The 26,696-nt window shown below is 43.4% G+C and overlaps 1 protein-coding gene across 1 annotated transcript in view; it reads right to left on the bottom strand.

Annotated features, from left to right (window-relative positions):
• Nucleotides 1-3,265: 3,265 nt before the first annotated feature.
• Rtf1 (RTF1 homolog, Paf1/RNA polymerase II complex component) overlaps nucleotides 3,266-26,696 on the bottom strand; it is a 57,812-nt gene continuing 34,381 nt past the window's right edge. Inside the window, exons 5-18 of the mRNA XM_031371528.1 lie at nucleotides 26,252-26,366; nucleotides 25,395-25,506; nucleotides 16,711-16,846; nucleotides 15,793-15,970; nucleotides 14,136-14,218; nucleotides 12,235-12,322; nucleotides 12,042-12,149; nucleotides 11,435-11,512; nucleotides 10,591-10,712; nucleotides 10,375-10,432; nucleotides 9,113-9,190; nucleotides 8,116-8,211; nucleotides 6,155-6,266; nucleotides 3,266-5,875 (exon numbers count right to left, since the gene is read on the bottom strand). Of these exons, the coding sequence (XP_031227388.1) occupies nucleotides 5,769-5,875; nucleotides 6,155-6,266; nucleotides 8,116-8,211; nucleotides 9,113-9,190; nucleotides 10,375-10,432; nucleotides 10,591-10,712; nucleotides 11,435-11,512; nucleotides 12,042-12,149; nucleotides 12,235-12,322; nucleotides 14,136-14,218; nucleotides 15,793-15,970; nucleotides 16,711-16,846; nucleotides 25,395-25,506; nucleotides 26,252-26,366 (1,471 nt within the window). The 3' untranslated portion in view covers nucleotides 3,266-5,768. The remainder of the gene's footprint in view (nucleotides 5,876-6,154; nucleotides 6,267-8,115; nucleotides 8,212-9,112; nucleotides 9,191-10,374; nucleotides 10,433-10,590; nucleotides 10,713-11,434; nucleotides 11,513-12,041; nucleotides 12,150-12,234; nucleotides 12,323-14,135; nucleotides 14,219-15,792; nucleotides 15,971-16,710; nucleotides 16,847-25,394; nucleotides 25,507-26,251; nucleotides 26,367-26,696) is intronic.

Here is a 26,696-nt window from a genome sequence, read left to right as displayed (position 1 = left end):
AAGCTGTGCAAGACAAACAGAGGGAGAGAGAGGGCAGGAGAGCATGTACTCTTGAATGAGGGACTTGAATGAGTTACTCTGAGACTCCTCAGTGGAACTAGCTCAGGGTAGAGGGGGAGGATTAAGATATCATTTTCCTCTGGTGGGACTAGTACAAAATCTCATTCTAGTAACACATGCCCTAGGGAGCTTGGTCCTTCTAAGAGATGGGCTGAACATGAGACTCCAAGGTTTTGTGAGAATACCTCGACTTGCTCACTGAGCAAACTCCTATTGCCTAGTTGCAATGAACCACCAGACATTGTGCTCGATGCAAAGGGTATAAGAAGAAATGGCTCACCGGCAGTGGTGGCAGACGCCTTTAATCCCAGCACTTGGGAGGCAGCAGCAGGCGGATTTCTGAGTTCGAGGCCAGCCTAGTCTACAGAGTGAGTTCCAGAACAGCCAGGGCTACACAGAGAAACCCTGTCTCGAAAAACAAAAACCAAAACAAAAACCAAAACAACCAAAACAACCAACCAAACAAAAAAGAACAAATGGCTCTGTTCCTGGGGGTGATTATTATCTCACACTTTTATGGAAGAAAACCACACAGGAGCCACCCGGAAATTTGACCATAGGATGCACAGGGCTTCCTCTGTCACTGTTTGCAATGGGTCCTCAAGGGAGCACTGTAAACTTTGGTCTCTCAGTTTCTTTACCTATTTCAGACATTCTCAAGTGGTCACTCTGATGCTTGGCTCTGCCCAAGGCATTCTAGAAAGAGGGCTGGTGGGAACCTGGACCCAGTCTCAACTGTAGGGTGGAGAAGGGCAGTCCCTCTGGAAGGGATAATGTACAGGATGTCTTCCTTGACAGTTCCAACCTCTGACACTTCTCAGCTATGTGTTTTTTCTCTTCTCTAGCAATTTGCCCCATACCGATAGCTTAGTCTTTGTGACAATGTTCTGGAATAGCCATAATGATAGCAGGACTGCCCTTCCATAATCTGTCACTCTTGTCTATCTAAAACAAAATGTGTCACCATGCCTATGTATGTGCTGTTACAGCAGTCTCTCCTTCAGATCTGAGGTTTGCTGTTCCCCAGGGAGCCTGTGTTCCTATGAGTCTCTTGAGGTAGGGCCTTTCATAGTGACCTCCCGAGGGTCTGCGGTCAGGGACTCCCTAGTGTGAAACCGAGGCTGCTCAAGCCCCACCCATGTATGCTAGTGATATGCTGAGTCTGCTTACAGGAAGTGCTCCCTAGGAGACTTCCCCCCGCATCTCCCAGTAAAGAGTAGGAGATGCAGCTCTCAACTAAAACCCAGTTCTGGCAGCTATGACCTCTACTTAGGGGGCCTGGTGATGGAGTACAACAGATCAGAAGCAGGAACCTTGGAAAGCTGCCATTGGCCCAGGGTCCCAGAGGCAAGGGTCCACTGCAGGTGAGTTAAGGCCACACTAGCGCAGTGTCAAGATTTCAATTCCCTTAAGATGGGGCGGAGGAGGGTGCCTCAAACTTGGGGAAGGGAGGGGCACGTCGCACACGTGCAAGCACTTACAGGTGCTCACCACAGCGCTGCTGATCCATCCCAGTTTTGCTCACCCTCCTGTCGTGCTCCTACTTGGGCTGCCAAGACACGGAACCCATCAGATTCCTTAGAACACACCTGCGTTTAGTGCCAACCGGCCAGCTCCACCCTTCGAAGCGTTTCTAGAATCCAACAGACAGGAAGCCTGGGTTTTTGATGCTATGTGCGCCCTCGGCAAGGTATTCCCCAGTCCCTCCCTCTGTGCATGGGATCAGTCTGAGTTTGGGATCAGAAAGTCTGGGCCTTGTCTGCTTGATCCTTTCCCCTCCCTTCTTCGTTTATCTGGTAAGCGCTGCCAGGATGGGTTTGAGCTTCAAACTTCGCTGCGCTAGGGGAAGCTGAAAGGGCACCTACAAGTAGGGGCAGGTCCCAGGAGGGCTTCCCCCAGGTGACTTTCAGCTAGGTGGTGAAGGGTAAGGGGGAAGAGAAACACGCACTTTTGGACGGGCCTTCGAGGTAGTTATGGGAAGAACCGGAAGTTTGATGATATTCTATTTTTCTGGCTTGAGTTCCACTACTCTTGGTAGTTTATCGATGGTGGTGTATATTGGTAATAACAAGGAAGGCGAGTGAGGCCTCCGGAAGATTCCCTAAACCAGACTGGCTATGTAGTTTAAGACAACGACCTTGAATTTTTATCTGTCCAGCATCCATCCACCTCCTTAAAGACTGTTGGGATTTCGGGCATGTGCTGATGGGGATTGCTTCTAGAGCCTTATGAATGCCAGAGAAAACTGCCAATTTAGCTACAGCTGTTTTGGTGGTTGTGCTGGGATTACAGACATGGACTACCACGTCTAGCTCATTATGGATTTAAAAGATGGGATACTGAAACACAGAAACATGCCATGGGGATTAAGTGGTAGTGCTAGATGAGTACCAAGCGCTCTCTCTGGTCCTTGGCTATCTTATGTGCAGAGCAGTTCCTAGATGTGCCTGTCTGACAACAGCTGGGGATTATCTCAGGCCAAGAACCTGCACTCAAAGTTTCACCCACCAGGCACTGGGGCTGACCTACGGCCTTATAGCTACAGTGGACCTTTTACTAATGCTGCTCCTTGTAGCTCCCAGTAACAATCCAAGAAAACCCAATGTCAGTCTTTGGTCTTTGTAATCATGCAAAAAACACCTTGAGCTGAGTTTGTGGTTTTCTGGCTTGTTAGAGCTCTTGGGCTGTTCAATGAACAGCCCTCTCCTGGGAGAAGTTGATATTCTCTGCACCCAACAGTCAAACAGTAAGTGGTAACAAGCTTGATGTGCTTATAGGTCCTACCATATCAACACCAGGCAGCCTTGTAGTAGCTTTTACCATCTCTGTAGAGGATGACTAGTTCTTTGCTGCTTAGCCAACACAAGTATGACGTAGCCTCCTGTGTAGGGCAGGAGTGCAGGTAATCAGCTAGACTCAGTCCCTGGCTTCCTGCTCCATACATGGTAGGAGAAAGAAGTGTGCCTGGGTCATGAGAAAGCTGTCTTACTAAGGTCAGGCAGCACACTAGGCATATAGACCCACTTAGCCAAATCATGTTGGAACTTACTGGGTCAGGGAACTACCATCATGAGGATGTTGCGTAAGGGTTGAAGACAGCCATTTTCAGTCTGGGCATGCAGAACCTAAAGTAGGGTTGGGCAGAGGAGTTCTTGGAGACTTCTTAAGGGTGCCACTCAAGATCCAAGCTTTGGACCAAATCTGATCCCTTGTTAAAATGCCATCAAGTTTATTTACAAATATATTTACAGATTGAGTGACAAGTCAGGACTTCACAGAAAAATAACAAAAACAGACTTTCTCTGTCCCTGTCAGAAAACCAGACAGACAACAGCTCTATAGACAGCATGAGCTAGGCATATGGACACTGACTTTTACTTCCAGAACAGAAAAGGGGTGGAAAACAGCCTTGGGTGCCATGCCCTTCAACACTGAAGTGAAGTTGGGGTGATGGAGGGGACCGCTGAGGGCATTCACCAGCAGAAGGAAAACTGTGACCCACCAGGAACCCAGTTGGTGGGACAAAGCTAACGTCCCAGGACTGGCTGAGACTGCAGGTAGACGCTGAATGTTGACTGGAATCAGCACAGGCAGGTCAGTTGTTAACTTTCGGTCTGCTTTGGTGGGCCTTTCTCCCTGACCCATGCTTTGGCATCTCAGCATGAGGGTTGCAGCAGCTGCGGATGGGGAGTGGCAAAGGGGCTACAGTGTGTGTATTTTTAATAAAAATTTTATTACACAGCCATAATGTCATTGACACTTGTCCAAATCCAAATAATATTAGATACAGATCTACACGTGGGTCAGAATGACTCCACAGATTATATGGATTCTATGATTTTATGTCCTTTAAACAAGAAGGAAAAAAAGTCCAAGTCTGACATGATAGGAGAGGTCCCAGCAGCTCCAGGACTCTGCTAGAGTGCAGGCGGCGTTCAACAGTCTGTGATTCCCCATTCGCAACAGTCTATAAAGAGCTTCGGTCAATGGACTCTTCAAGTATGTATGGTTGCAACAAGTCCATCACCGCTCCTTTGCCCAACTCTGTGCCACAGCTACCACAAAGCTGGGGCACAGGCCACATTTCCCAATGCTACAGTCACAATACTTCTTTAAAGCCATCCGTTGCTGCTTTTTATAAAGTAAAAATGTAAACTAAGGTAAAGCAACACCGAGGCTTTACTCAATCAGAAGAGCTAATATATCCACTTTTGTTTAAATACTACTTAATTCCATGATTTCCCATCATCCCTTCCTTATACAAGTCAGTGAAGTACAGAGCTGACAGAGCTCGACTCCTCATCACTGTGTGGAGATCAGCGGCTCTCAGCTGTTCCTTTAGCTTACTGCTTGGTGGAGATCATCAGCTGTACTTTGTTCTGAAAAAATTTGTTAAATGCCACTTTTATTTACAGTTGGAGTTTTACACCTGAGAATGATTATCAAGCAGTCAGCTTATTTCTTTTCAAACGTCTCATAACAACATACACACCTCTTTGCTGGCTTCACCCTAGCTGCACAATATATATATGCTCACCACATATATATCCACACACACAGACACAGACACAGACGGGCGCACACACACACCACTGCACATGCTGGTAACATTTGCAACCTACATCTTTTTGTTTGCTCTCCACATTCATGTTGAATTATTTCTTAAAAAACAGAACAAAATGTTATTCTTGCCAAACATCAGAGTCACTAGGAAGAGCTAGGAACAGTGGGTGGGGACGAGATGTGCTCCGTTCAGTCAAGAAACTACAGCTATGGCTGTAGAACGAGTGAGGCTCTTTGGCTACCCTCTGTGGGACCTGCCATGAGCTGCCTGCCCACCTGCCAGAGCACAGTCTATGGGCAAGGGGACTGGATGGGAGTTTCCTGTGGGGTAGGGCAGTGCTAGGGTAGAGGGAGGGAAGTCACACAGCTACAGCAGCCAGGCCTGTTTAGTAAGAAGAATCACATTTAATCAGTTTCTTTCTTGCAGTTTCAGATGCTCAAGTACAGCTCAAAAAAATCTGAAACAGCTATAGACCCATGACAGACTGATACAAAGAGTACTGTATTTTAAAAAATGATAAAAAATACACACACACACATACACACACACACACACACACACACACACACACACACACTCAAATTAGGCCCCCTCCCTCCCCATAAATGTACACTTTTTGGAAACTAAACTGATTTTGAAAATCCCCCTTCCTTGGACACAGGAAGAAGAGAAGGATGAGAGGGAAGAGGATGGTAACTGCCCAGTCCCACTCTCTGCAAGGGTTAGGTGCCAAATGTTAGATGGTCGGGTCCAAGGCAGCCTGAAGAGGACACTGAAGTGCTGCTGCTACTGCCTCCAGGGGCTCTAGCAAGAACCCCAGCGCCACGGTAATACTGAATGTGCAGAGTGACCAAACTGTGCTAGTTAAAAACCAGAAGCAGGTGGGGAGGGCAAACACAAACCTAAAGACATGAAAGAAGCCCCAACCAACTCAGATCCACCTTGGGTGGGGCCTGGGGCTGCTGGAGATGGTACAGACAAGGAAGGTCTATACAGCAAATGGTTTATATTACAATGACTGGCAGTTTAGAGTCTCTTCCCAGTTCCACTGCTGCTCCAGCCCAAAGAGGGCAAATCAGAGGAAAAGAGGAAAGGTGGGACAATGGCGGGGCATGCAGGGTTGGAAGCAGCAGGCTGGAAGTGCTCAAATAAGCCCCCGTCGTTTTTTGTAGTCTTCTAAGTTCAGAGATCTTCTTGGAGCTCCGTCCTTGGCTGGTGGGGCCTTGGAGGTGATGGCCAAAGCTTTTGACTCTGGGAACAAACAAATTGGCATACTAAGGACCTGTACAGATTTTCTGATTCTGCCTTCACTTCTTCAGGAAGCCTTATTGAATGAAGCCTGCTTTTTCAAGGCTGACCTGTGTCCTATCTGACCTTGGCTCTATGGATCACGATGAAGCAGGGACACCCTACCCCAAACCCCTTCTCCATAATCAAGACTCCAAGCTGAGATTCACCAATCTGTCTGGTCCTTAGGGCCCTCCCTCTGAGCCCCAACACACACACACACACACACACACACACACACACCTGAACTTGGAACCTGTAAGTCTATCTTCACATCAAAGTCGTGTACTTTGAACAAGTCTTCCGAGAGGTCACTGGCTGACTTAGAATTCAAATCTTTATCCTTTCCTTGACCCTGAAATGAGACAAGGAAACAAAACATAAGACATAAATGCAAGGGGCTGGAGGATGACTCAGTGGTTAAGAGCACTTTCAGAGGACCTGAATTCAGTTCCTAGCATCCACAAGATGGTTCACAACTACATGTAATTCCAGTTCCAGGGGATCAGAGACCTTCTTCTGACTTCCCAGGACATCAAGTACATGATGTGGTGGACACACATAAATGCAGTCAAAACATTATTACAAGTAACATAAAATAAATGCAGTCTTCAAGAAACAGTAGCCACCAATGGTCAAAGGTTTTGCTCAAGATCATGCGACTTTCATAATGAGCCACCACCTTTTTCGATGTACACATGTTTGCAACATACATGTGGAGGCCACACAATGACCTTGGGTGTGATCCTCAGAAAATCTACTTCTCTCCTTTCAGACAAGATCTCTTACTGGCCTTGAGCTTGCCAATTAGGCTAGGCTAGCTGCCCAGGAGTCCTCCTCTGCCTCTTCAGCACTGTGATCACAGACGGAAGCCACTATGCTAGACATTATTTTTTCAAGATAAGGCTTCCCTGTGTAGCACTGGCTATTGTAGAGCTCTTTGTAGAGATCCACCTGCCTCTGTCTTCTGAAAGCTGGGATTAAAGGCATGTCACTATGCCCAGCTATGCTAGGCATTTTTACACAGGTTTTAGGGATCAAACTCAAGTCTTGATCCTCAACTGATGTTAGGGAATAATTTACTCACTCAGCCGTCTCCCTAGCCTCACATCTCCTTGATTGACACTTTTTTCTAAAAACAACCAAACAAATACACACACACAGACACATACACATGCTTTAGTTTTTAACTAAAAATAAAAAAAACTGTGTGGTCTTTTTGGGTGGAACTCAGTGCCTTGAGCTTGCCAGGCACATCCTCTCCAACTAAACTGTGGAATCTCCAACTTGAAGGCCCTTTTCAGAGACTAGGAGAGGCCATGGATAAAGAAGCTTTCTCTTCTGGAGCCTTTCTAGGCTTCAAAGCCAACGGGAAAAGGAAAACCTGTCTAGGGCATGAGTTGAAAGAGTGGGCTTAAGATAACAGTCCCCCTTCACACCCAAGATTTCGAGGAATCTATGGATTAGTCAAGGGACCATCAGCCTTCACCTCCAGAGTGAAGCACTATGGGCATGAGCCTCCCCCCCCAACCTCCTAAGTGAAGCATTATGGACATGAGCCACCCCCCAACCTCCCAGTTTCAAGATGTGCTGGACACACTGCAGTAGGTGGACCACTCTACCAACTGAGCCACACTCCCAGGGTTTTATGTAACTCAGGTTGGCCTCCAAACTTCAACTTTTAATAATTGTTTCTTCATATCCTGAGTACTGAGGAGGCACAAGCAGGAGGGTCTCTGTAAGTATAAGCCCAGCCAAGAGCACATAGGAAGACTGTTCAGGGAATAGAAAAACAAAACAAAGAAAAAACAATAAATGAGCCTCTCCTGGATTACCACTTTTGCTTTCGCTGTTACAACTGTCTGATCCTACTTGTTAATGGTTCCTTCTAATTACCCTATAAGATACATAGGTCACACATTTTTCTACATGAGAAAACCTGCTGCAGAAGTCCAGAGGCAATGAGCAGAAGACACAGTCAAGGTCTCATTAAGAAGTAGTTTAGGATCGATAACAATTCAGTACCAGTGATTCCACTCTGAAGTAACTTAAATAAACTTTAATAACAACTTAAATAAGTGGAGAAAGGATGAGGAACACTTCCCGCATCCTGCCTGTGCAAGCATTAGGTCTATAAAAGGCAAAGTGGCCTGCTGAGGTCCTAGCCTGCAGCCTGGCTCCAAAACCTCAGGTACTATACTTGCCTTACTCATTTCCTTTGGAGCATCTGGTAATACTCCAGAACCGTATTTTGCATTTAGCTGGGCCAAAATGGCAGCCTGAACAGCTGGGTCCCTGGACTGGAAGAGAAAATTCACAAATTATTTTAAAGACTACTTAACATTCAGAGTCCCATGCCAAAGTCTTTCCCATTGATTCCCACTAACATTCTAAGTACCCCAGGGCATCCATTAGCAGGTCAAGTCAGTAGAAAAGCACAATTACAACCTTTAAAACATCCCAGCTAGGCCCCAGTGCTAACTAACATATACAGGCTGTGCACTCTCTAGTATAAAAGTCCAAAACCTTCTAAAAATTTGTGCACTACGGGTGGAAAATTCCACATCTGATTTTATGTACTATTACAGCTAGGTACTAAAGGTATGATTAGAAGTCACCCTCAGGTATACATCTCCTCTGTAGACCTGAGTCTCATTCCCAAGATATCTCAACAGATACTGAAAATATTTCTAGGGCTGGTGAGATGGCTCAGCAGGTAAGAGCACCGATTGCTCTTCCAAAGGTCATGAGTTCAAATCCCAGCAACCACATGGTGACTCACAACCACCCCAATGAGATCTGATGCCCCCTTCTGGTGCGTCTGAAGTCAGCTACAATGTACTTATAATAAATAAATAAATAAATAATAAAAAAATCTTTTTTAAAAAAAAAGAAAGAAAATATTTCTAAGTCTAAAAATATTCAAGCTCTGGAATGCTTCTAGTCCTAAGCATTGTGGATCGGGGATAATCATCCTATGCTAATAGTCTGTTGTACTGAAACTATACCCTAGTACAGAGGGTTAACTCCTAGGTTTTTACTACCTGTATGCCCTATAGAAAGATAAAAAAGAAAGAATCCAGACCCAAGCTTGAGGCAAGCAAATCCCAGCTAGAAAAAACATTATTTTTAACTTCTTTATTAATTTCCTAATAGAATTCATTTTATGTCCTAGAATCTAGGTCCTCTTCAGGAACTCACATTGGAGACGATGGTGGGTTTGCACTGCCGCCTGGTGAAGGGGTCCATCTGCTGGTTTCTCATGTTGTGACTTTCAGCCTAAAACAGAAAGCATGCATTACATCTCTTCCCCCTCCTCTTGTTCACCATAAGCTTACATATAAATAACATTTTGCAAGGAGCTAGGAAAAAATTCAAAAGCTGTCTGTCCTTTTCAGTGATAAAGCACATGCCAAGCACACATAAGACCTGGGTTCAGGGCTGAGGTCTGCAGAACAACAAAAAAACAACCACAAAAGAATAGACTCTGGTGCAACAACCAACCCTGCAGAATACGTAAAAGAATGGAACCAAAATTCCCTTTAACAAAATACAGGAGTAACAATGGAACCTCCCCCAACAAAATAGATATAGGAATAACACCTTCCCCCAATAGCTAGAGGAGCAAGAACCCAACCCTCTCTATCAAAACAGACACAGAGGACAAGACCCACTCCCAAATAGATACTGGTACAACAATCAAACATCCCCCAACAGAACAGATACAGGAGCAACCACCAAATACACCCCTGCACCTCAGTAAAACAGATACAAGTACAACAATCATATAAATGGAACGAAGGCAAACAAGCCAGAAGACTGTTACTTTGTATCACAGGTTACAAGTGCTAAAGGCAGAGATGAGGTAGAGAGTGCACACATGCTGAGTACATGCAATTCCCATCATTTAAAACAGACATGGATGGGGCTGGAGAGATGGCACTGACTGCTCTTCCAAAGGTCCTGAGTTCAATTCCCAGCAACCACATGGTGGTTCACAACCATCTGTAATGAGATCTTCTGGTGTGTTGAAGACAGCTACAGTATACTTAGATATACTGATAAATAAATCTTTAAAAAAAAAGACATGAATAACATAAAAAAAAGATTTTATTTTTAACTTTATTTTGTTATGTGGAGGAGGAGCAGGTCAAAGGGCAATTTTTTTTGAGTTGGTTCTCTCCTTCCACCTCTATGGGTTCTAGGGCTTGAATTTAGGGCACCGAGATTGCATAGTAAACACTTTTACCTGCTACAGCATCTCACTGGCCCTAATCTTATTTTTTTTAAAACCGGGCCTTATACAACCCAGACTGGCTTTGAACAGCAATGCAGCTGAGGCTGGCCTTGAACTCCTGCTGCCATCTCCCAAGACTTGGCCTTAGAGGTGCGTGCCATCATGCTGGAACTCCTACCATTTTAACTAGAACTTTTTAGTAATCCATGTGAAGTTTAAAACTCACCACCAGAGCCTTCTCAGACTCCACAATGTTCCACTCCCGATTCCGCTGGTTGATGTAGCTATAAGGTAAGAGGGGTCAGTCAGTGGGCTGTGAGAGGGGTGGGCAGGACGGAACTTCTGCACCGCAGAAATCCATGGGGTCTGTGTAACATTCAATGTATACGGCTCCAGTCTGGCCAAGGACAGGGTCCTTACCAAAACAGGATTAGTAACACACCTGATAGCAGATATGTTCTTGGTCCGCTGGCGGTCCAGGGCCTCTGCTCGTTCCTCTAGCTCATTTAGCTGGTCTTGGATTTGTTTGGCTTTGTCCTGATCTCCCAAGTCCTCAGCCATGGCCTGCACACAGAGACATGTCTGTTATTCGATTCTCTCTCTCTCTCTTTTTTTTTTTTTTTGGTTTTCAAGACAGGGTTTCTCTGTCTAGCCCTGGCTGTCCTGGACCTCACTCTGTAGAGCAGGCTGGCTTCGAACTCAGAAATCCGCCTGCCTCTGCCTCCTAAGTGCTAGGATTAAAGTTGTGCGCCACCACCGCCTGGCGATTCTCTATTGAATATCCTGTACAGCACAGGTAAGGCACCTCATGTGATAAACCAATGATAGGAAATGTGAAGAAAATAGTGAAAATAGTACTTTGCAAAGACAAGGCATCTTTTTTCGTCCAGTAGGAACACCTACCTTCCCATTAGTTACCTAGCTCAGGGCCCCAGATGGTAATGATGCAATATTAACCTTTAAGAATATAGGCCCATATAACTGAACTTCCATAGGTACGTCATTCTATCTTGGTGGATGGAATGGAAAACCACCTGTTATAGTGGGGTTCACAATACAAACAAAACAAAGACGTAAAAAACTCAGGAAGATGGGAAAACAAGGCTGATTGCATTTCTAGGAAGGAAAGCTGCCTAGGTTCTCAAAAATATCCTGTTTTGCTTATCACAAGAGACCAGGCTGCTCTCCAGTCCTCCTATCACTAAGTCGCAGCAGAGGATGGACAGATGAGTGTGATTTCTCCATCTTAACAAGACAGGCAAAGAAGCTTGAGCATAAGTCCTTACCTTTTCCTTTAGCAGCTGAGTCTTCTTCATAGCATAGTTTGGTGGAGCTTTTCTGAATCTTTCTTTCTCTTTTACAATCTGTACCAGAGAAGAGACACCAGCAGTTAGGTATTCCCAAACTACGTTTGTAGACAGGCTGAGACCATTTTGAAGGCAAGCTGCTAGTTAAAGGGGACTGCTTGTCTATAGCAGTGTCATACTCCAGAAGTGAGCAAATTCCTTCCAAGGGACACCATGCTGCTTCCGGGGTCATGGAGATTCTGGGACAGTCTTGAAGGAGTATGCCCCTCAAAACAGCAGCAGCACCAAGGCATGGAACTGTAAGGTTAGACACAGTCCACGAGAACAGAGATCCAAGAATTGTACCAAAACGTTTTGGAGAAAGAAAGTTCTAGAAGGACCAAGCCTAGGGGAATATACATCCAAATAGACTTGAGTCTATGTAGTCTCACTGTAGATGACACTGTATAGGGAAAGGCTTGATAATGTATCAATAACAAGAGAACAGTAATGCCTTCAATTTCTCAGATTGCAGAAAATGACAAGTTTGACCTTTTCCAAGCTGGATCTTAAAGAATGGCCAGTCTCTGAGATTCAGGCTTCTTACCTCCTCAATGTCCTGGTCATTGAATTTATAATTGAGAGCTTCCTTAATAGATAATTCCTTTTTATTGATTTCATCTAGTGTGGGCAACTGCATGCCAGCAGAAAACATCTGGACCAAAATATAAAAAAAAGCTATCAGTAAGGGAGTTAGGGAAGAAAATGTTACAAACAACTGCTCCAGTCTAGTCGCTTACCGCTTCTTTCCACTTCATGAATTCACTTTCAGTGAATTCTTGATTGGACACAAACTCTAGGCGGAACACTCGCTGGTCATTGCCATGCCTACATAAAAGAGAGACAGCATCTCCAAGAATGTGCATGTTGACTGTAATGAGTTAAGCACCTATACCAGCATGTGTCTGTGGATCTTAATCCTGGCCACCCTCTGAATCACCAAGGAGACATTAATACTATAACGCTAAAACACCAACTAGATCTATGAAGCTCAAATTTCTGGGAATAAGAACCATACACAAAACCAACCTCCAAGAGGTTGTTTCTATGGGCATCCAGGATTGGGCTTACAGTGAAAGCCTAGGGGACCTGGTGAGTGCTCCAGAAGTCTGCTTACTGTAAAATCCTCCAGAGCCCATCAATATCAGGAGTGTGCACTCTGCAGAGTTCTCAGAATGAATAGAAGGACAGTGTTTCTGCTGAGCAGTACCCTGGCAAAGTTTGGTGACTCAGTAGCCATACTCTTAAGAGGTGTCTCTGAACACTAGCCCGACAAGCTCTTTTTGATTTTTCCTTTAGAAAAAAAAAATTTAATAGACATTCATTGTCTACAAGTATCTACTGTATGCCCAGGGAGGTAAAAAATGAAGTTCTAGGTAGTCATAAGCCACCATGTGGGTCCTGGAGATTGAATCCAAGGGCTCTAAAAAAAAGCAGTTAAGTACTCAAAATCTGAACCATCTCCCCAGCCCCTCAGCTTGCTCTTATTAAAACAAAAATTATAAGCTTATTTATATGTATACATGTGTGTGTTTACAATTGCAAGTGCGTGTGAGGGGGGACAACTTGCAAGATCAGTACTCTCTTACCACATGGGTTCCAGGGACTGAACTCATGTCATCCCCAGTCCTGGTGGCAAGTCCTTTACCCTTTGACCCATCTTGCCAGCCTTCCAAGTGTTTTTAAATGAGTCAGGGAGGCTGCGGGGTGAGGATTTGGGAGGGCATACCTATCTATTGCTTGCTATCCAGTATGTGATCCTAGCAAACTCCTTTTATACCTTCTGATAAGAGTTCTTTAAAACTGTTAGTGTTAAAAACAAAACAAAACAAAACAAAAACTGTTAGGGTTGAGGAGAAAAGGAGCCAGAGTTTGAGAATCTGTCATATCCTTTATCCTAAATCAAGAACAGTGCCAGGCACAGAGTGGATATTCAGGAAACATGCTGAGTAAATGACACTTCCATCTCACTGAGGAGGAAACTAAGTCTAGAAAGCCGACCATTCTTGTAAAAGGAGACACTCATTAAGAGAGCCAGGATCAAAAATAAGTAAGGCTCCAGAAAATTCATGCTGGCTCTGGTATAAGGGTCTCAAGGACCTGATTATTGTCCTTCTGTATATCCTAACACACTGCAGCCATGTTCCTTAAGGGAGAGAGTAACTCTTTCGATCCAAGCTTTCCTCTATGTGCCTTACGGGGATCATACATAGTGCTTACTGTTATGAACATTATATTGGAGGCAATGTCGGCCCAAGAGGCAGTAGCTGTCCAAAAAGGAAGCTAAAGCTGCTACAGAAAGACCTCTCAGACCTGGGCGTGGTGGCACAAACAAGCTATCCCAACCCTTGGAAGGCTGAGGCAAGATTATGATTTTGTGACCAGACTGGGTTATACGGAAAGACCTTATCTCAAAACAAAACAAATAAAACAAAACAAAGCAAAACAACAACATCAAAAAGGGGGAGGAGAGAGGCAGATGAGAGAAGAAGGCTACAACTCCTTAGGCAATTCTAGGTGGCCTAGAGTTCACCACACATTATCAGGCTGGCCTTGAACTTTCAATTATTCTCCTGTTCCCATCTCTGGAGCGCTAGGATTTCAAGGGTGTGTCATCATGCCTGGCTCAGAAGTGTCTTACCTTAATTGTAGCCCTTTGTTTGTTCTGGTGCCACCCAGCTGGTAAACTTTGGCAGTTTCTACAACACCCGTGATCTCAGCCACCTAAGAGAAAGAACAGATACACCAGTAAAATCCCCTTGCAGAGCTTTCCACACCTTCTTCTGACTATCTACCCAAACACAGAATAGCTGTGAAAGAGGAGCCCACAGGAGCTTATCTCATGGTTAGAATTCAGATGGATAAGGCAGTAAACCTTATGTTCAGGGAGAGCAAGGTCCAGGAAAAAAGGCGGTCAGTTTGGAGGGGCCATTATAGAAAAGCCAAAGGTCAGTTCTTTTGTTGTTGTTGAGTGTTGAACATGCTAGGTTGACTGAGTAATATTCTTAGCACTCCATCCTTAGAAAAGAAGAAAGGGAAAAAGAAAGAAAGGAAGAAAGGGAGGGAGAGAAGGAAGGAAGGAAGGAAAGAAGCAAGCAAGCAAACAAGCAAGCAAGCAGGCAAGCAGGCAAGCACATAAGTAAATGTTTTAGGTTTTTCTTTCTTTGAGACAGGTTTTAACTATTTTGGCCAGACTGTTCTTGAACTCCAGGCTCAAGTGATCCTCCCGGCTCTGCTCTGTTTCTCAAACACCCAGGACTTTAGGCTTCCAGTAATAGACTAGACCCGGCTCTTATTTATGTTTTCTTTTTTTGTTGTTTTGTTTTTCTCCGAGACAGGGTTTCTCTGTGTAGCCTTGGCTGCCCTGGAACTCACTATGTAGATCAGGCTAACCTCGAACTCAGGAATCTGCCTGCTTCTGCCTCCCAAGTTCTGGGATTAAAGGTGTGTGCCACCACTGCCCGGCCTCAGCTTCTCTTGTGCTAGTCTGTCTCCTAAAGGCCCACATGCTGACGTCTTGAAGTTATTGGCTTGGCAATATTGGAAGGTGGCAGAAACCACCGGGAGGTTTTGTGGGCTTGTCCTTGTTTCTGAGACTCTCACAAAGTGATCTTGCATTTCCTATATAGAACAGACTCAGCTCAAACTTACAGAGGTTGCCTCTGTAGTACTGGGATTAAAGACATGTGCTACCATGTCCAAGGTCACAGGCATGCTCTCAAAGGAACTATGAGCCCCTTCCTGTTTCATCCGAATCCTGGGAGGTCAGCGGTTTGCTCCCTTATGTACCTCTTTCACCAGCCCCTTCTTCAAGGTATTTTTATTTGGTTTTTCAAGACAGGGTTTCTCTGTGTAGCCCTGGCTGTCCTGGAACTCTCTCTGTAGACCAGGCTGGCCTCGAACTTAGAGATCTGCAGCCTTTGCCTCCCAAGTGCTGGGACTAAGGTAATGATAGCACTGAATGACCTAAAATTTACTCTGTAGACTAGACTGGCTGTCTTGTAGCAATTCTCCTGCCCCTGTGTCTCAAGTGCTAGGATTGTAGGTGTGTGCCACCATACCTGGTCTTTTCTGTTCCTGAGCTGGGGTTTCACTCTGTAGCCCAGGCTGGCTTCAAACTCATTCCAGCCTCCCAAGTGCTGGAAGTACAGGCGTGGGCTACTTTTTCTAGTTATAAGGGAAGCTGACTAATCCAGTCAAATGGGAGCAGAATAACAGATTTGTTCAGCAGCTCCCACTCCCAGTAGACAATCATTATATTTAAAATATGGAAAATTGTCCAAGGGAAGAATACCAACCCGATAAACTGGCTTGCTATTGTGGTTTCCAATGCCAATCCGTACAAAACATCCTGTGACAGTTTTAGCAAAGAAGGGCATGTGACACCAGCGCTCTAGCTTATGCCGTGATAACCGAACGCGATTCAGTTCCTCTGGTAAGGAGACTGGCTGTGATTTTGGAGGGATTTCTTCTTTCCTGTGAGAAACAAAGAGCAGTATTCACTGTAAAACCACCAGAGAAACAGATAGCAAATTCTCAATACTTACCTAAAGAGCATGTGATTAACTTAACAGATGAAATAAAGGATCATATAAGCGTCTAATCTATATAGACTATATCAATCTAAAGTCTTCTCTATAGTGTTCACTGCCCTGACTGATGTGCCATCCCTGAAAAGCAGCTGCAGACTAGTCTGAGGTGATGTGCTGTCAGTTTGTATCTACTAGGCCCTGGAGAAATGGCCATGGGTGCAGCCAGGAGCCAGAGGCAGGAGAAATGGATATGCAGAATTAAAAGATACTAAATCAAGCCAAAAATGCAGTCCTTACAACTACACTAAGCTTCTCTTCCAAGAACTCCCCCAGTAATAGCTAATTTCAGTTGTCAACTTGACATAGCTAGGAAAAGGAACTCAAAATTAAATCAGAATGGTTTATGGGCATGTCTGTGGGGCATTTTCTTGCTGGTGACTGCCGTGGGAGGGCCCAAGCCACTGTGGGCAGTGCCATCCCTGGACAAGTGGTCCTGGGTTATATGAGAAAGCTGGCTGGCCAAGAGCCAGACTGAGCAAGCCAATAAGCAGCATTTTTCTGTTAGTTTCTGCTTCAAGTACTTGCCTTGGCTTCCTTTAATGATAGAACCTTTAATTTGAAATAAACAATAAACTCTTTCACTCTACTTCTCCTGCCTGCTAGATCCAAACAGAGACAGCTTACTCTTCTTCTTCATCAGATGACGATGTTCGGGATGAGCGGTCTGATTTCTCACTGGACTTGTCATCATCTTCCTCCTCCTCATCGTCAGAGTAGACCTCACTGGTTTTCAATGGCTGTTTTTTGGCGAGGAGCTCAGCTAGAACAAAAGAGGAACCATTTACCCATGTACTCTCCACAAACATGAAATCAACTCATCTTTGATCTTTGGAAAGAACTAGAACATAGAAAAGGACCCAAGCAGACAGTCTATCATTCATAGATTGGTCTGTGATAACCTGAGCCATACTTAAAACACAGGCAGAACACAGTTAAGCATTCAGGTACCAAGATCAGATCCCACAGACCAAAATAAAAAAAATAAATAAATATAGGAGGTTGAAGGTAGGTTGAAATGGTTACCAACCATATTAAAATTTCCCAACCCTTCCCACATATTGGGGATGGAACCCAGGGACTCTTACATGCTAGGCAAGTGTTCCACCAGTGAGCTATATAGTCAGCCCCTGTTCTCTTGAAGAAAAGGTTTAATTACTTCATTTATGTATGTATGTGTGTGAAGGTCAGAGAATAACATGCAGGAGTTAGGGCTCTCCTTCCATCACTGGGATCTAGGAACTGCCTTTACCTGTTGAGCTATCTTGCTGGCTCCTTTGTGGTCTTTACTGTACTTAAGATGCTTGACATTAGGCAGGAAAGAATGAAGAAAACTCATAATTATCTTTTGTTTTTCTCTTTTTAAAAATCTATTATGTGCAGGTGCCCAAGGAGGACAAAAGGTGTCAGATCCCCTGGAGCTAGAGTTTCAGGCACTTCAGACTCTCCTGACATGTGTGCAACTGAAGTCATGTCTGATAAAAGAGCAACAAGCACTCTTAACCACTGACCCATCCCACCAGCATTGTTTGGCTTTTGACACAGACTCACTATGTAGTGAGTCTAGGCTAGCCTTGAACTCTGGGAGTACCACTCAATTACCCATGCCACTTCAATTTCAGTAAAGCTGTGAGAAATTAGTCAAAAAAATGTACAACAGGTGATATGGGCTGGAGAGATGGGGCTCAGTGATTAGCAGTTCCCACTGCTCTCGCAGAGGACCTGATTCAGTTCCAGCACCATCATGAGGTGGCTCACAACCACCTCTAACTCTAGGTGCAGAGGATCTGGTGCCTTCTTCTGGCATCCTCACATACTCACAGACCCACACAAAGACACATGCACATACATATAATTAAAAATACATCTTTTTAAAGGGGAAGAAAGGCACTATCACTTTTGAATGACAAGGTGAGTTTTACAGGGCCAGTTAGTAACCACTGCAGGCTTCTGGTTCAGCTCACTGTTGCAACTACATGCAGCATGAAGGTGGTACTCTCAGCTTGCACGCACAAACAGGTGATGCTTTATTCTAATGGAGTTCCTCCTCTCAGTGATGAGACAGCCTTGGGATGCTATTACTCCCCCTAGCTGGCAATGAAATTTAAGACACAAAAGACGGTAGTCTAGTAGCTCTAAAGAAAGAACGGAGGTAGACCTCTGTGGAGCAGTATCTGTCTAGAGCCCCATCTACTTAGGGAAGCTGAGCCAGGAGAAAGGTGAGTTCAAGGTCAGTGTGGACAACTTAGTAAGATCTTGTCTCAAAATAAAAGTCAGGCTGGGAAGGTGGCTCAAAAAGTGCTTGCCACCAAGCCTTGACAACCTGAGTTTGATCCTCAGAATCCACATGGTAGAAGGAGAGAATCAAATCTCAAAAGATGTCTTCTGAATTCCACATATACGGCATATATGTGCCTCAAATATACAAACACAAAATACATAAAATAAAAAAAATGTTCTCATATACATATTTGTAGGAGGGTTCTTTCTCTAGTACTTAAAAGACCCAAGCAACAACAACAACAACAACAACAAAACAACACACACACACACACACACACACACACACACACACACAAAATCCACCTTAAACCTCAAACCAGGAATAACCTCCAGAATACAAAACTTACATAGCTACAAGAAAGGAAGAAAAGAAGGCATGTATGCATGCATGCATGTATGTACGTATAGTACCATTGATGGTTGATAGGAAATAGCATGTGAGTTTGTCTTTAAGCTCTCACCAAAAAAAAAGAAGAAAGAAAACATATAGAGAATCAGGGTCTGATATATTTTAGACTGGCTTTGAACTTGCTACTTGGCCAAGGATAACTTCCAACTTCTAATTCTATTGCTTCAACTACCCCAGACAAATGCTGGGATTAGAGGGGTGCCTTCATGCCTGAGATTGAACCCAGGGCTTGTGCATTGCTAGCAAAGCATCCTACCAACTGAGTGACACCCCATCCCTTTAGTATGTATATGAAACATTTAAGTGATGCCCACTATGGGAAGGGGGCAAGGCATCAAGTAGAAGGATATGGAAGCTGAACTTCCCCTTAATATACCTTGTGTGACATTACGAAATACATCTTCATTCCCTTTCCTGGCACACAACTCCTAAAATCCATGGAGTCTTCAAAGTGATAGTGTCTTTTAGTATGCTAATGAGTTGACTGGTGGCTGCAAGCCCATAGGTAGCTTCAGGACAGGGGCTGGTCCCTGGAAAGACCAAGGCAGTATTAGAGAGCTGAGACTCAGATCTTCAAGGAGAAAGAGGCTGAAGGTTAAGCAGATTACCAATGGCCAATTGATTTGCTCAATCTTTCCTCTGTAATGAAGCCTCAAAAACAAAAACAAAAACAAACAAACAAACAAACAACAATAACCAAAAAAACCTTCCATAGGATAGGATATGGATATCTGAGTCCCTGAAGGAGAGGAAGTTCCTAAAGGGTGGTCTGTTCAGAGGGGTGGGTTTCCTTGCAAATGTTCCATCCTATGGATCATTTCAGTAGTATCCCTTGTAATAGCTGTAAAAATAAACTTGATAACCTAACCAGTCGCGATGGTATGTATATACCTGTAATCCCAGCATTGGGGAAGTAGAGACACGAAGATTACAAATTCAAGGTCAACTACAACTACAGAGTTCCAGGCCAGACTAAGCAATATAAGACCTTGTCTCAAACAAAAACACGAACAAACCTAAGTATGCCTGAGTTCTGTGCAACACTGTAGCAAAGTAACTAAATCCAAAGGAGCTTCTAGACCCCAGGACACCTGGGCACTCCTGGGAGGACTGAGCCCTCAGTTTGTGTACACTATTGGCTCAGTGGTTCAATTGAATTACGAGACACTTAGTTGGTGCCTGGTATAGAATCAGTTGCTAGTTTGCCAGTGGAAGAAATTATCATACTAGAGATCATAGAAATTTGCATTGATTGTTGTTAAACACGTAAGAAACTGAGTTTGGGGACTGGAGAGATGGCCCAGTGGTTAAGAGAACAGGTTATTCTTGCAGAGGATCCTGGTTCGGTTCCCAATTGGTGTGACACAGTGGATCAAACCAATCTCTAACTATAGTTCCAAGGGATCTGATGTACCAGGCATGCACCAGGTACACAGGTATACATATATAGAAAAAATACTCGTAGACAAAATAAATAAATTAGGTTGTTTTTTCCTCCTTATCTATAGATGTTTATAGAAGACAAAAATTTGGAACCATGGATTTTATAATTTATATATTCATGAAACAAAGTAGTAATTAAAAGGCTATTTTTAAACACCAAAAGCAAAACAAAACATTCATTTGATGAATAACTATATAGAAATGAACTGTAATGAGTTAACTTAACAAAAAGAGATTTGAGTGTAGTATGACGTAGACCTGTAATTCCAGTGCATATATGTGTATCACACGCATGTACTAACTCTCAGAGGTCAGAAGAAGGTACTGAATCCTATTACCGAAGTTACTTGTGGCTGTGAGCCACCATGTGGATACTGGGAATCAAAACCAGGTCCTCTAGAACAACAGCAGGTGCTTTTAAGTGCTGAGTCAGATCTCCTTACTCTTACAATTTTTTTTTTAATGGTAATAATATTATCAACGGGCAAATGTGTTCTCAAAAATGGGTGTTGGAGCCAGGAAGTGATGGTCCATGCCTTTAATCCCAGCACTTGGGAGGCAGAGACATGCAGATCTCTAAGTTCCAGCTGAACCTGGTCTACAGAGTGAGTTCCAGGACAGCTAGAACCCTGTCTCACCAAAACAAAACAAAACTCAAAAAGAACCAAACAGAAAACAATAGATGTTGAGAAGATTGAATAATATATATATATATAAAAAGATAAATTGACCCCCTTTAGGACATTTATTAAAATTAACTGAAGATGGATCAAAGACCCAATTAACTAAAGATGGAGCAAAGATCTAAAATAAGAACCAAACTACAAAAGTCTTAGAGAAAATCATTGGATTTGGCAAGGATTTCTTAGATATGACATCAAAAGGTAAAAAAAGACATCAGCTGGTATGGGGTATGCCTTCAATTTCAGCATCTGGGAGAAAGAGGTAGGTAGATTTCTGTGAGTTCTATGCGTCTCAGGACAGTTAGGGCTACAAAGAGAAACCCTGCCTGGAAGGAAGGAAGGAAGGAACGAAGGGAGGAAGGGAGGGAGGGAGGGAAGAGCCAGGCATAAAATGATTATACATACATGATTTCATGCATATGAAATATTGAGAAAGCAGATGAGTGGCTGCCTTAGGCTGAGAAAATGTGGGTTTCTTAAGGGTAAATGCGTAAGAATTACTGTTTTACTGGACAGATCTGTTTTCATTGTAAACATTTCATGAGTAAACAGCACTTTATAAGCTTTATTTCAATAAAATTGTAACAAAAAATAAAGATGAAGCTAGGCCTACATGGAACAGATAAGGCCCCGGGTTCAATCCTTAGCATCAAATAAAGCAGCTGTGATGGGAAATGCCTGTAATCCTAGTATCAGAAAGTAGAAAGAGGAAGTTCTGAAGTTTAAGGTCATTCTTTCATTCTTGGCTACATAGTAAGCTTGAGGCCAGCCTGGGAAACACTGTCTCCAAAAAGAAAAATGAGTACTAAAGGTATATCATTCTTTCTTTCTTTCTTTCTTTCTTTCTTTCCTTCTTCCTTTCTCTCCTGTCCTTCTCTCCTTCTGTCCTTTAAATGAGTTCTTGCTATGTTAATCAAAGTAGTTTCAAACACCTGGGCTCAAGCTGTTATCTTTTTTTTTAATTTTATTTATTTATTTTATGTATATGAGTACACTGTAGCTGTACAGATAGCTGTGAGCCACCATGTGGTTGTGGGATTTGAACTCAAGACCTTCAGAAGAACAGTCAGTGCTCTTAATCTCTGAGCCATCTCTCCAGCCCCCTCAAGCTGTTATCTTATCTCAACTTCTGAAGTAGTTACAAAGAAAGGTATGTTGCGGGCTGGTGGCTCACAACCACCCGTAATGAGATCTGACGCCCTCTTCTGGTGCGTCTGAAGACAGCTACAGTGAATTACAGCTACAATGAATTATGTCGGAGCAAGCGGGACCAGAGCGAGCGAGGCAGCAGAGGTCCCGAGTTCAATTCCCAGCAGCCACATGATGGCTCACATGTACACCTGTACAGCTACAGTGTACTCATACAAATAAAATAAATAAATAAATCTTAAAAAAAGAAAAGCTAAAAGGTAGTTTAAAAAAAAAAAGAAAGGTATGTTGCCACCATACCTAGTTTCTTTAATTTATTAAAAAATTATATTTTATTTTATATGTATGGCTGTTTTGCCTATATGTACACTTATGAATCATGTTCATGTGAGGCTAGAAGAGTACATCAGATTCCCTGGAAGTGGAGATACAATAGTTGTATACAGTCATGTGGGTACTGGGAATTGAAATCAGGGTCTCTGGAACAGCAGCCAGTATTCTTAACTGCTAGGTCATCTCCCCAGCCCTATGCCTAGCTAGCTTCTCGATGTTATCCTTAAAACAAACAAACCAAAAACCAAAAACAGAACCAAAACCCTAGCTCTGTAGACTGAAAATGGGTAGAATAATCAGTTGAGTGAGTACTCTTCTGTGTGGACCGCAGTCTCTACTTTCTCAGCAGAAAGAGCTGCTAAGAGAATAATTCCAAATCTCAAAAGTAAGAAAGCTGCATAGACTGCAGGGGTGGGGAGTACTCTAAGGATGTGGTTGGCATCAGAGTCCACAGTTGGCATGTCTGAGACCCTCAGTTCCAATTTCCAGCATCCTATCATTCCTAAAAGATTCAAAGTATAGGCTATGGTCAATGCTAGAACACTTGATTACCTAAGATATATGAGGTCCCCAGTTCAATCCTGAGTTAGGCAGGGAGAGAAATAAAGAGGTGTTGTGAATTGTCCTTAGAGCCATTCAAAACTCACTTTGGGGAGTTCAGCTGCATCCCATATGGGCTTCCTGACTTTGTACATCCCCTCATGGAGGGGCAGAGAAGGTCACAAGACCCTCACCAGATTATCCACCTGTTGTATGCAACTTTTCCTTAATTGTGTGAGGCTTCAAGGGAAGGGCTAGAGTATGGGGTGGGGCACCAGAAGAGTAGGGCTGCTTCATCTATTCAGGGAACCCCTCAACTCTGCTGGGTATGGCCTTTTTGGGGAAGGAACACTTACATCCCTGTAAGTCACACCTTGCCCATTGGGATGACTATTCTTGTCTGTCAACTTGACTATGATTGGAATTAACTAAAACAGAAAAATGTCAGGACATACCTGTGAGAGCTTTCTTGCTTAATTGTATCATTTGAAGTGGAATGATCCATTTCTAATGTGAATCTCTGAGGTAAGAAGATTCACCTTTAATCTAAGCCATACCTTCTGATGGAAGCCTATATAAAGGTGATGAAAGAAAGAAGCTCTTGTTTTGCTTGCTTTCTTCAATCTTTAATTCTATTCCTTCACTGGCATTAGAGTCTACTTCTTTAGGATTCCAGCATATTCTAAGAACAGTTGAGACATCCAGTTTTGTGGATTGAACAATTACTGGATTCTTGGACCTTCTGTACATAGGCAGCCATTGTTGGATAAGCTGTACCACAGACTGTGAGTCATTCTAATAAATCCTGTTTCTATACAAATACATTCAGACTACAAGTTCTTTCACTCCTAGAGAATCCTGACTAACACAACAATGTTTGTAAGGAAACCTGATAAACTCATTGATTCTCCAGAGTAAAGTTTGGTAGGATCATGATGCCTCCTTGGAACCTCAGGAGGAGGAAGAAGAAGAAGAGGGGGAAGAGGAGGAGGAGGAAGAAGAGTAAGAAGGGGAAGAGGAGGGGAAGAAGAGTAAGAAGGGGAAAAGGAGGAGGAAGAAGAGAAGGAAGAGGAGGTGAGGGGGAAGAGGGGGGAGGAGGAAGAAGAGGGGGAGGAGGAAGAGGAGGAAGAAGAGAGGGGGAGGAGGAAGAAGAGGGGGAAGAAGAGTAAGAAGGGGAAGAGGAGGAGGAAGAAGAGAAGAAAGAGGAGGTGAGGGGGAAGAGGGGGGAGGAGGAAGAAGAGGGAGAGGAGGAAGAGGAGGAAGAAGAGGAAGAAGAAGGGGAGGAGGAAGAGGAGGGGGAGGAGGAGGAATAGGTAGAGGAAGAGGAAGAGGTTGCTTATGATCCTCCTGGGAAGAAATCTTAGCAACAAGGGAATGGAGGGAAGGATTTGAGAAAGGAATGTTGGGGTCTTATTGAGGGGCCATAACCAGTTACTAATTGACTAGGAAAGATAACAGTTGTACTAGATTATAAGAAAACATGAATGATTCTCATAGATATTAAGAATAAATTCCCACAACTGGTCCATGTACAGAGAGTAAGACTGCAGAATACCCAGCCTTAAACGGGATATTAATATCATACACTCCATACAAGGTTCATAGACCTCTGCCAAAGAGGGAGCCAAACACTGATTATATATTGGATCATGAGGGATTCAATGCTTTTTTAAAAAATTTATTTTAAAAAAGATTTATTGATGTGTATGTGTGTGTCTATGTGAATATATACACATGTATGTGTGTGTGTGGGGGTACATGCTCCTACTTGTGTGCAGGGGCCAAGAGAGCATTAGAGTCCTCAGAACTGGAGTTTTAGGTATCTGTAAAATGTCCAGTTTCTTATATGGGTATTGGGATCCAAACTACATTTCCTCATTTTTGTACAGGATGCACTCTTAACCATGGAGGCATCTATCCAGCCTTGCGCTAGAGAGCCAGCTCAGCAGCTACTGCTCTCACAGAGGCCTGGATTTAGTTCCTAGCTCCCACAGAGTTGCTAGCAACTGTCTATACGTCCACTGTTAGGGAATCTGATGGCACAGTGAGTGATGAACTCACTGTGGTGAGTTCAGGGCCAGCATGGACTATGAGACACTGTTTTCAGATAAAATAAACAACCCCGCACGTGAGTCCTGGAGTTAGGAATATAGCTTAGTGGAGAGGGCTTGACTAACATGCACAAAGCCCTGGCTTGTATCTACAGCACCCACAAAAAGAAATAACACTGGGGCTCTTGTCTAGAGATGTTGAATTATTATAGTTAAAACACAGCATTGTTAATATTCACTTTAGACAATCTAATGGAAAAAGGAATTATGGATTAACAAGAAAGAACATGGAATAAGTAGAGCCTGGACAATGGGATCTAAGATGCTCCTTAGACCACTGCCACTATGTCTGAAAGTTTCTATAAAATACAGAGTTAACAAAAGGGAAAATAAGCCAACATCATTCATTCCCCCACTCACCTGTTCTGTTCTTCCGTTTTTCTCGCTCTGCTTTTAGCTCCTCCATGGCTTGAGATTTCTTATCTAGTTTTTCATCCCGCTTGGAACGTCGTTCTTTATTATGGGAAGTAACCTAGGGAAGTATTTAGAGCATTCTTTTTACTCCATCCTGGTAAGATTGTCTATACCAACAATCAACACTTTCGGTCCTTGTGAATTAGACTGTACAAACTTAAAAACCTAGCTAAGCTCATGTCTTTAGTTCCAGCATTTGTAAGGGAGAGGCAGGTAAATCTTTTTGAGTCCAACCTGGCCTAAGTACTGAGTTCCAAGACAGTGAAGACAGAAGTCTCTACAGTAAGACCTTAACCCAATAGGAAAAAATAGATTAATTACCAGAGTGAACTCTTCCTGGAAGAGTACTCCATATTAGATCATAATGAAGATATCTGCTGATTATCTTCAGATGCAGAGATAACTAATTTTTTATTTTTTTGGATTTTTGAGACAGGGTTTCTCTGTAACTCTGTCTCTCTGTATAGCCCTGGCTGTCCTGGAACTCACTCTGTAGACCAGGCTGGCCTTGAACTCAGAAATCCTCCTGCCTCTGCCTCCCAAGTGCTGGGATTAAAGGCATGTGCCACCACTGCCTGGCAGAGATGACTAATTTTTATTTAGCCAGACTTGAGTGAACAAGTCCTAAGAAGTTCACCAATGTAGCTGATGGTGAAATAGTGTTCAGAGACAAATGAGATCCCCGGGGTGCAGATGCAGATTATCTCATGCATCTGCACTGTCTAGCCCACTAGGCTATGATCACCCGCCTCCTGTACCACGTGCTCCACACCAACAGCTATGCTCTGGGGATGGCCTCCTACCTGAGATTCTTGAATCTGTGTCAGCTTTTTCTTTTCTTGTTCTTCTTCCTGCTTTTTCTTTTTTTCTTTCTTTTCTTTCTTTTTGGCTGTTTTTAGTTTTTTCTTAATTTCAAATCTGGTTAAAAGATATTTGTTTGGTTTTTAAAAAGCAATAAAATATATGTAAAGACTGATTTCTATTGGCTAGAAGACAAGAAGTAAGTAAGGAAAGAGTTAAACATTTTAGAATACAAGTCTTAGACACACACAAAAATAATTTTTTTGCTTCCTGAAAGAAACTCCAATGCCCAATAAGTATGTTAAAATTGTTGTCTGTGGGGCAAAGAGAGATTCTTAGTGATTTACCGCACTGCCTGCTCATCCAGAGGACCCAGGTTTGATTACCAGCACCCACATGGCGGCTCACAACAGTCTGTAGCTCCAGGAACCTGATCCTCTCTTCTGG

This window comes from Mastomys coucha, unplaced genomic scaffold, assembly GCF_008632895.1.
Source record: "Mastomys coucha isolate ucsf_1 unplaced genomic scaffold, UCSF_Mcou_1 pScaffold15, whole genome shotgun sequence".
Classification (NCBI taxonomy): Eukaryota; Metazoa; Chordata; class Mammalia; order Rodentia; family Muridae; genus Mastomys; species Mastomys coucha.
The sequence above is the reverse complement of the archived record's forward strand: the minus strand, read 5'-3'. Positions and strand labels throughout refer to the sequence as shown.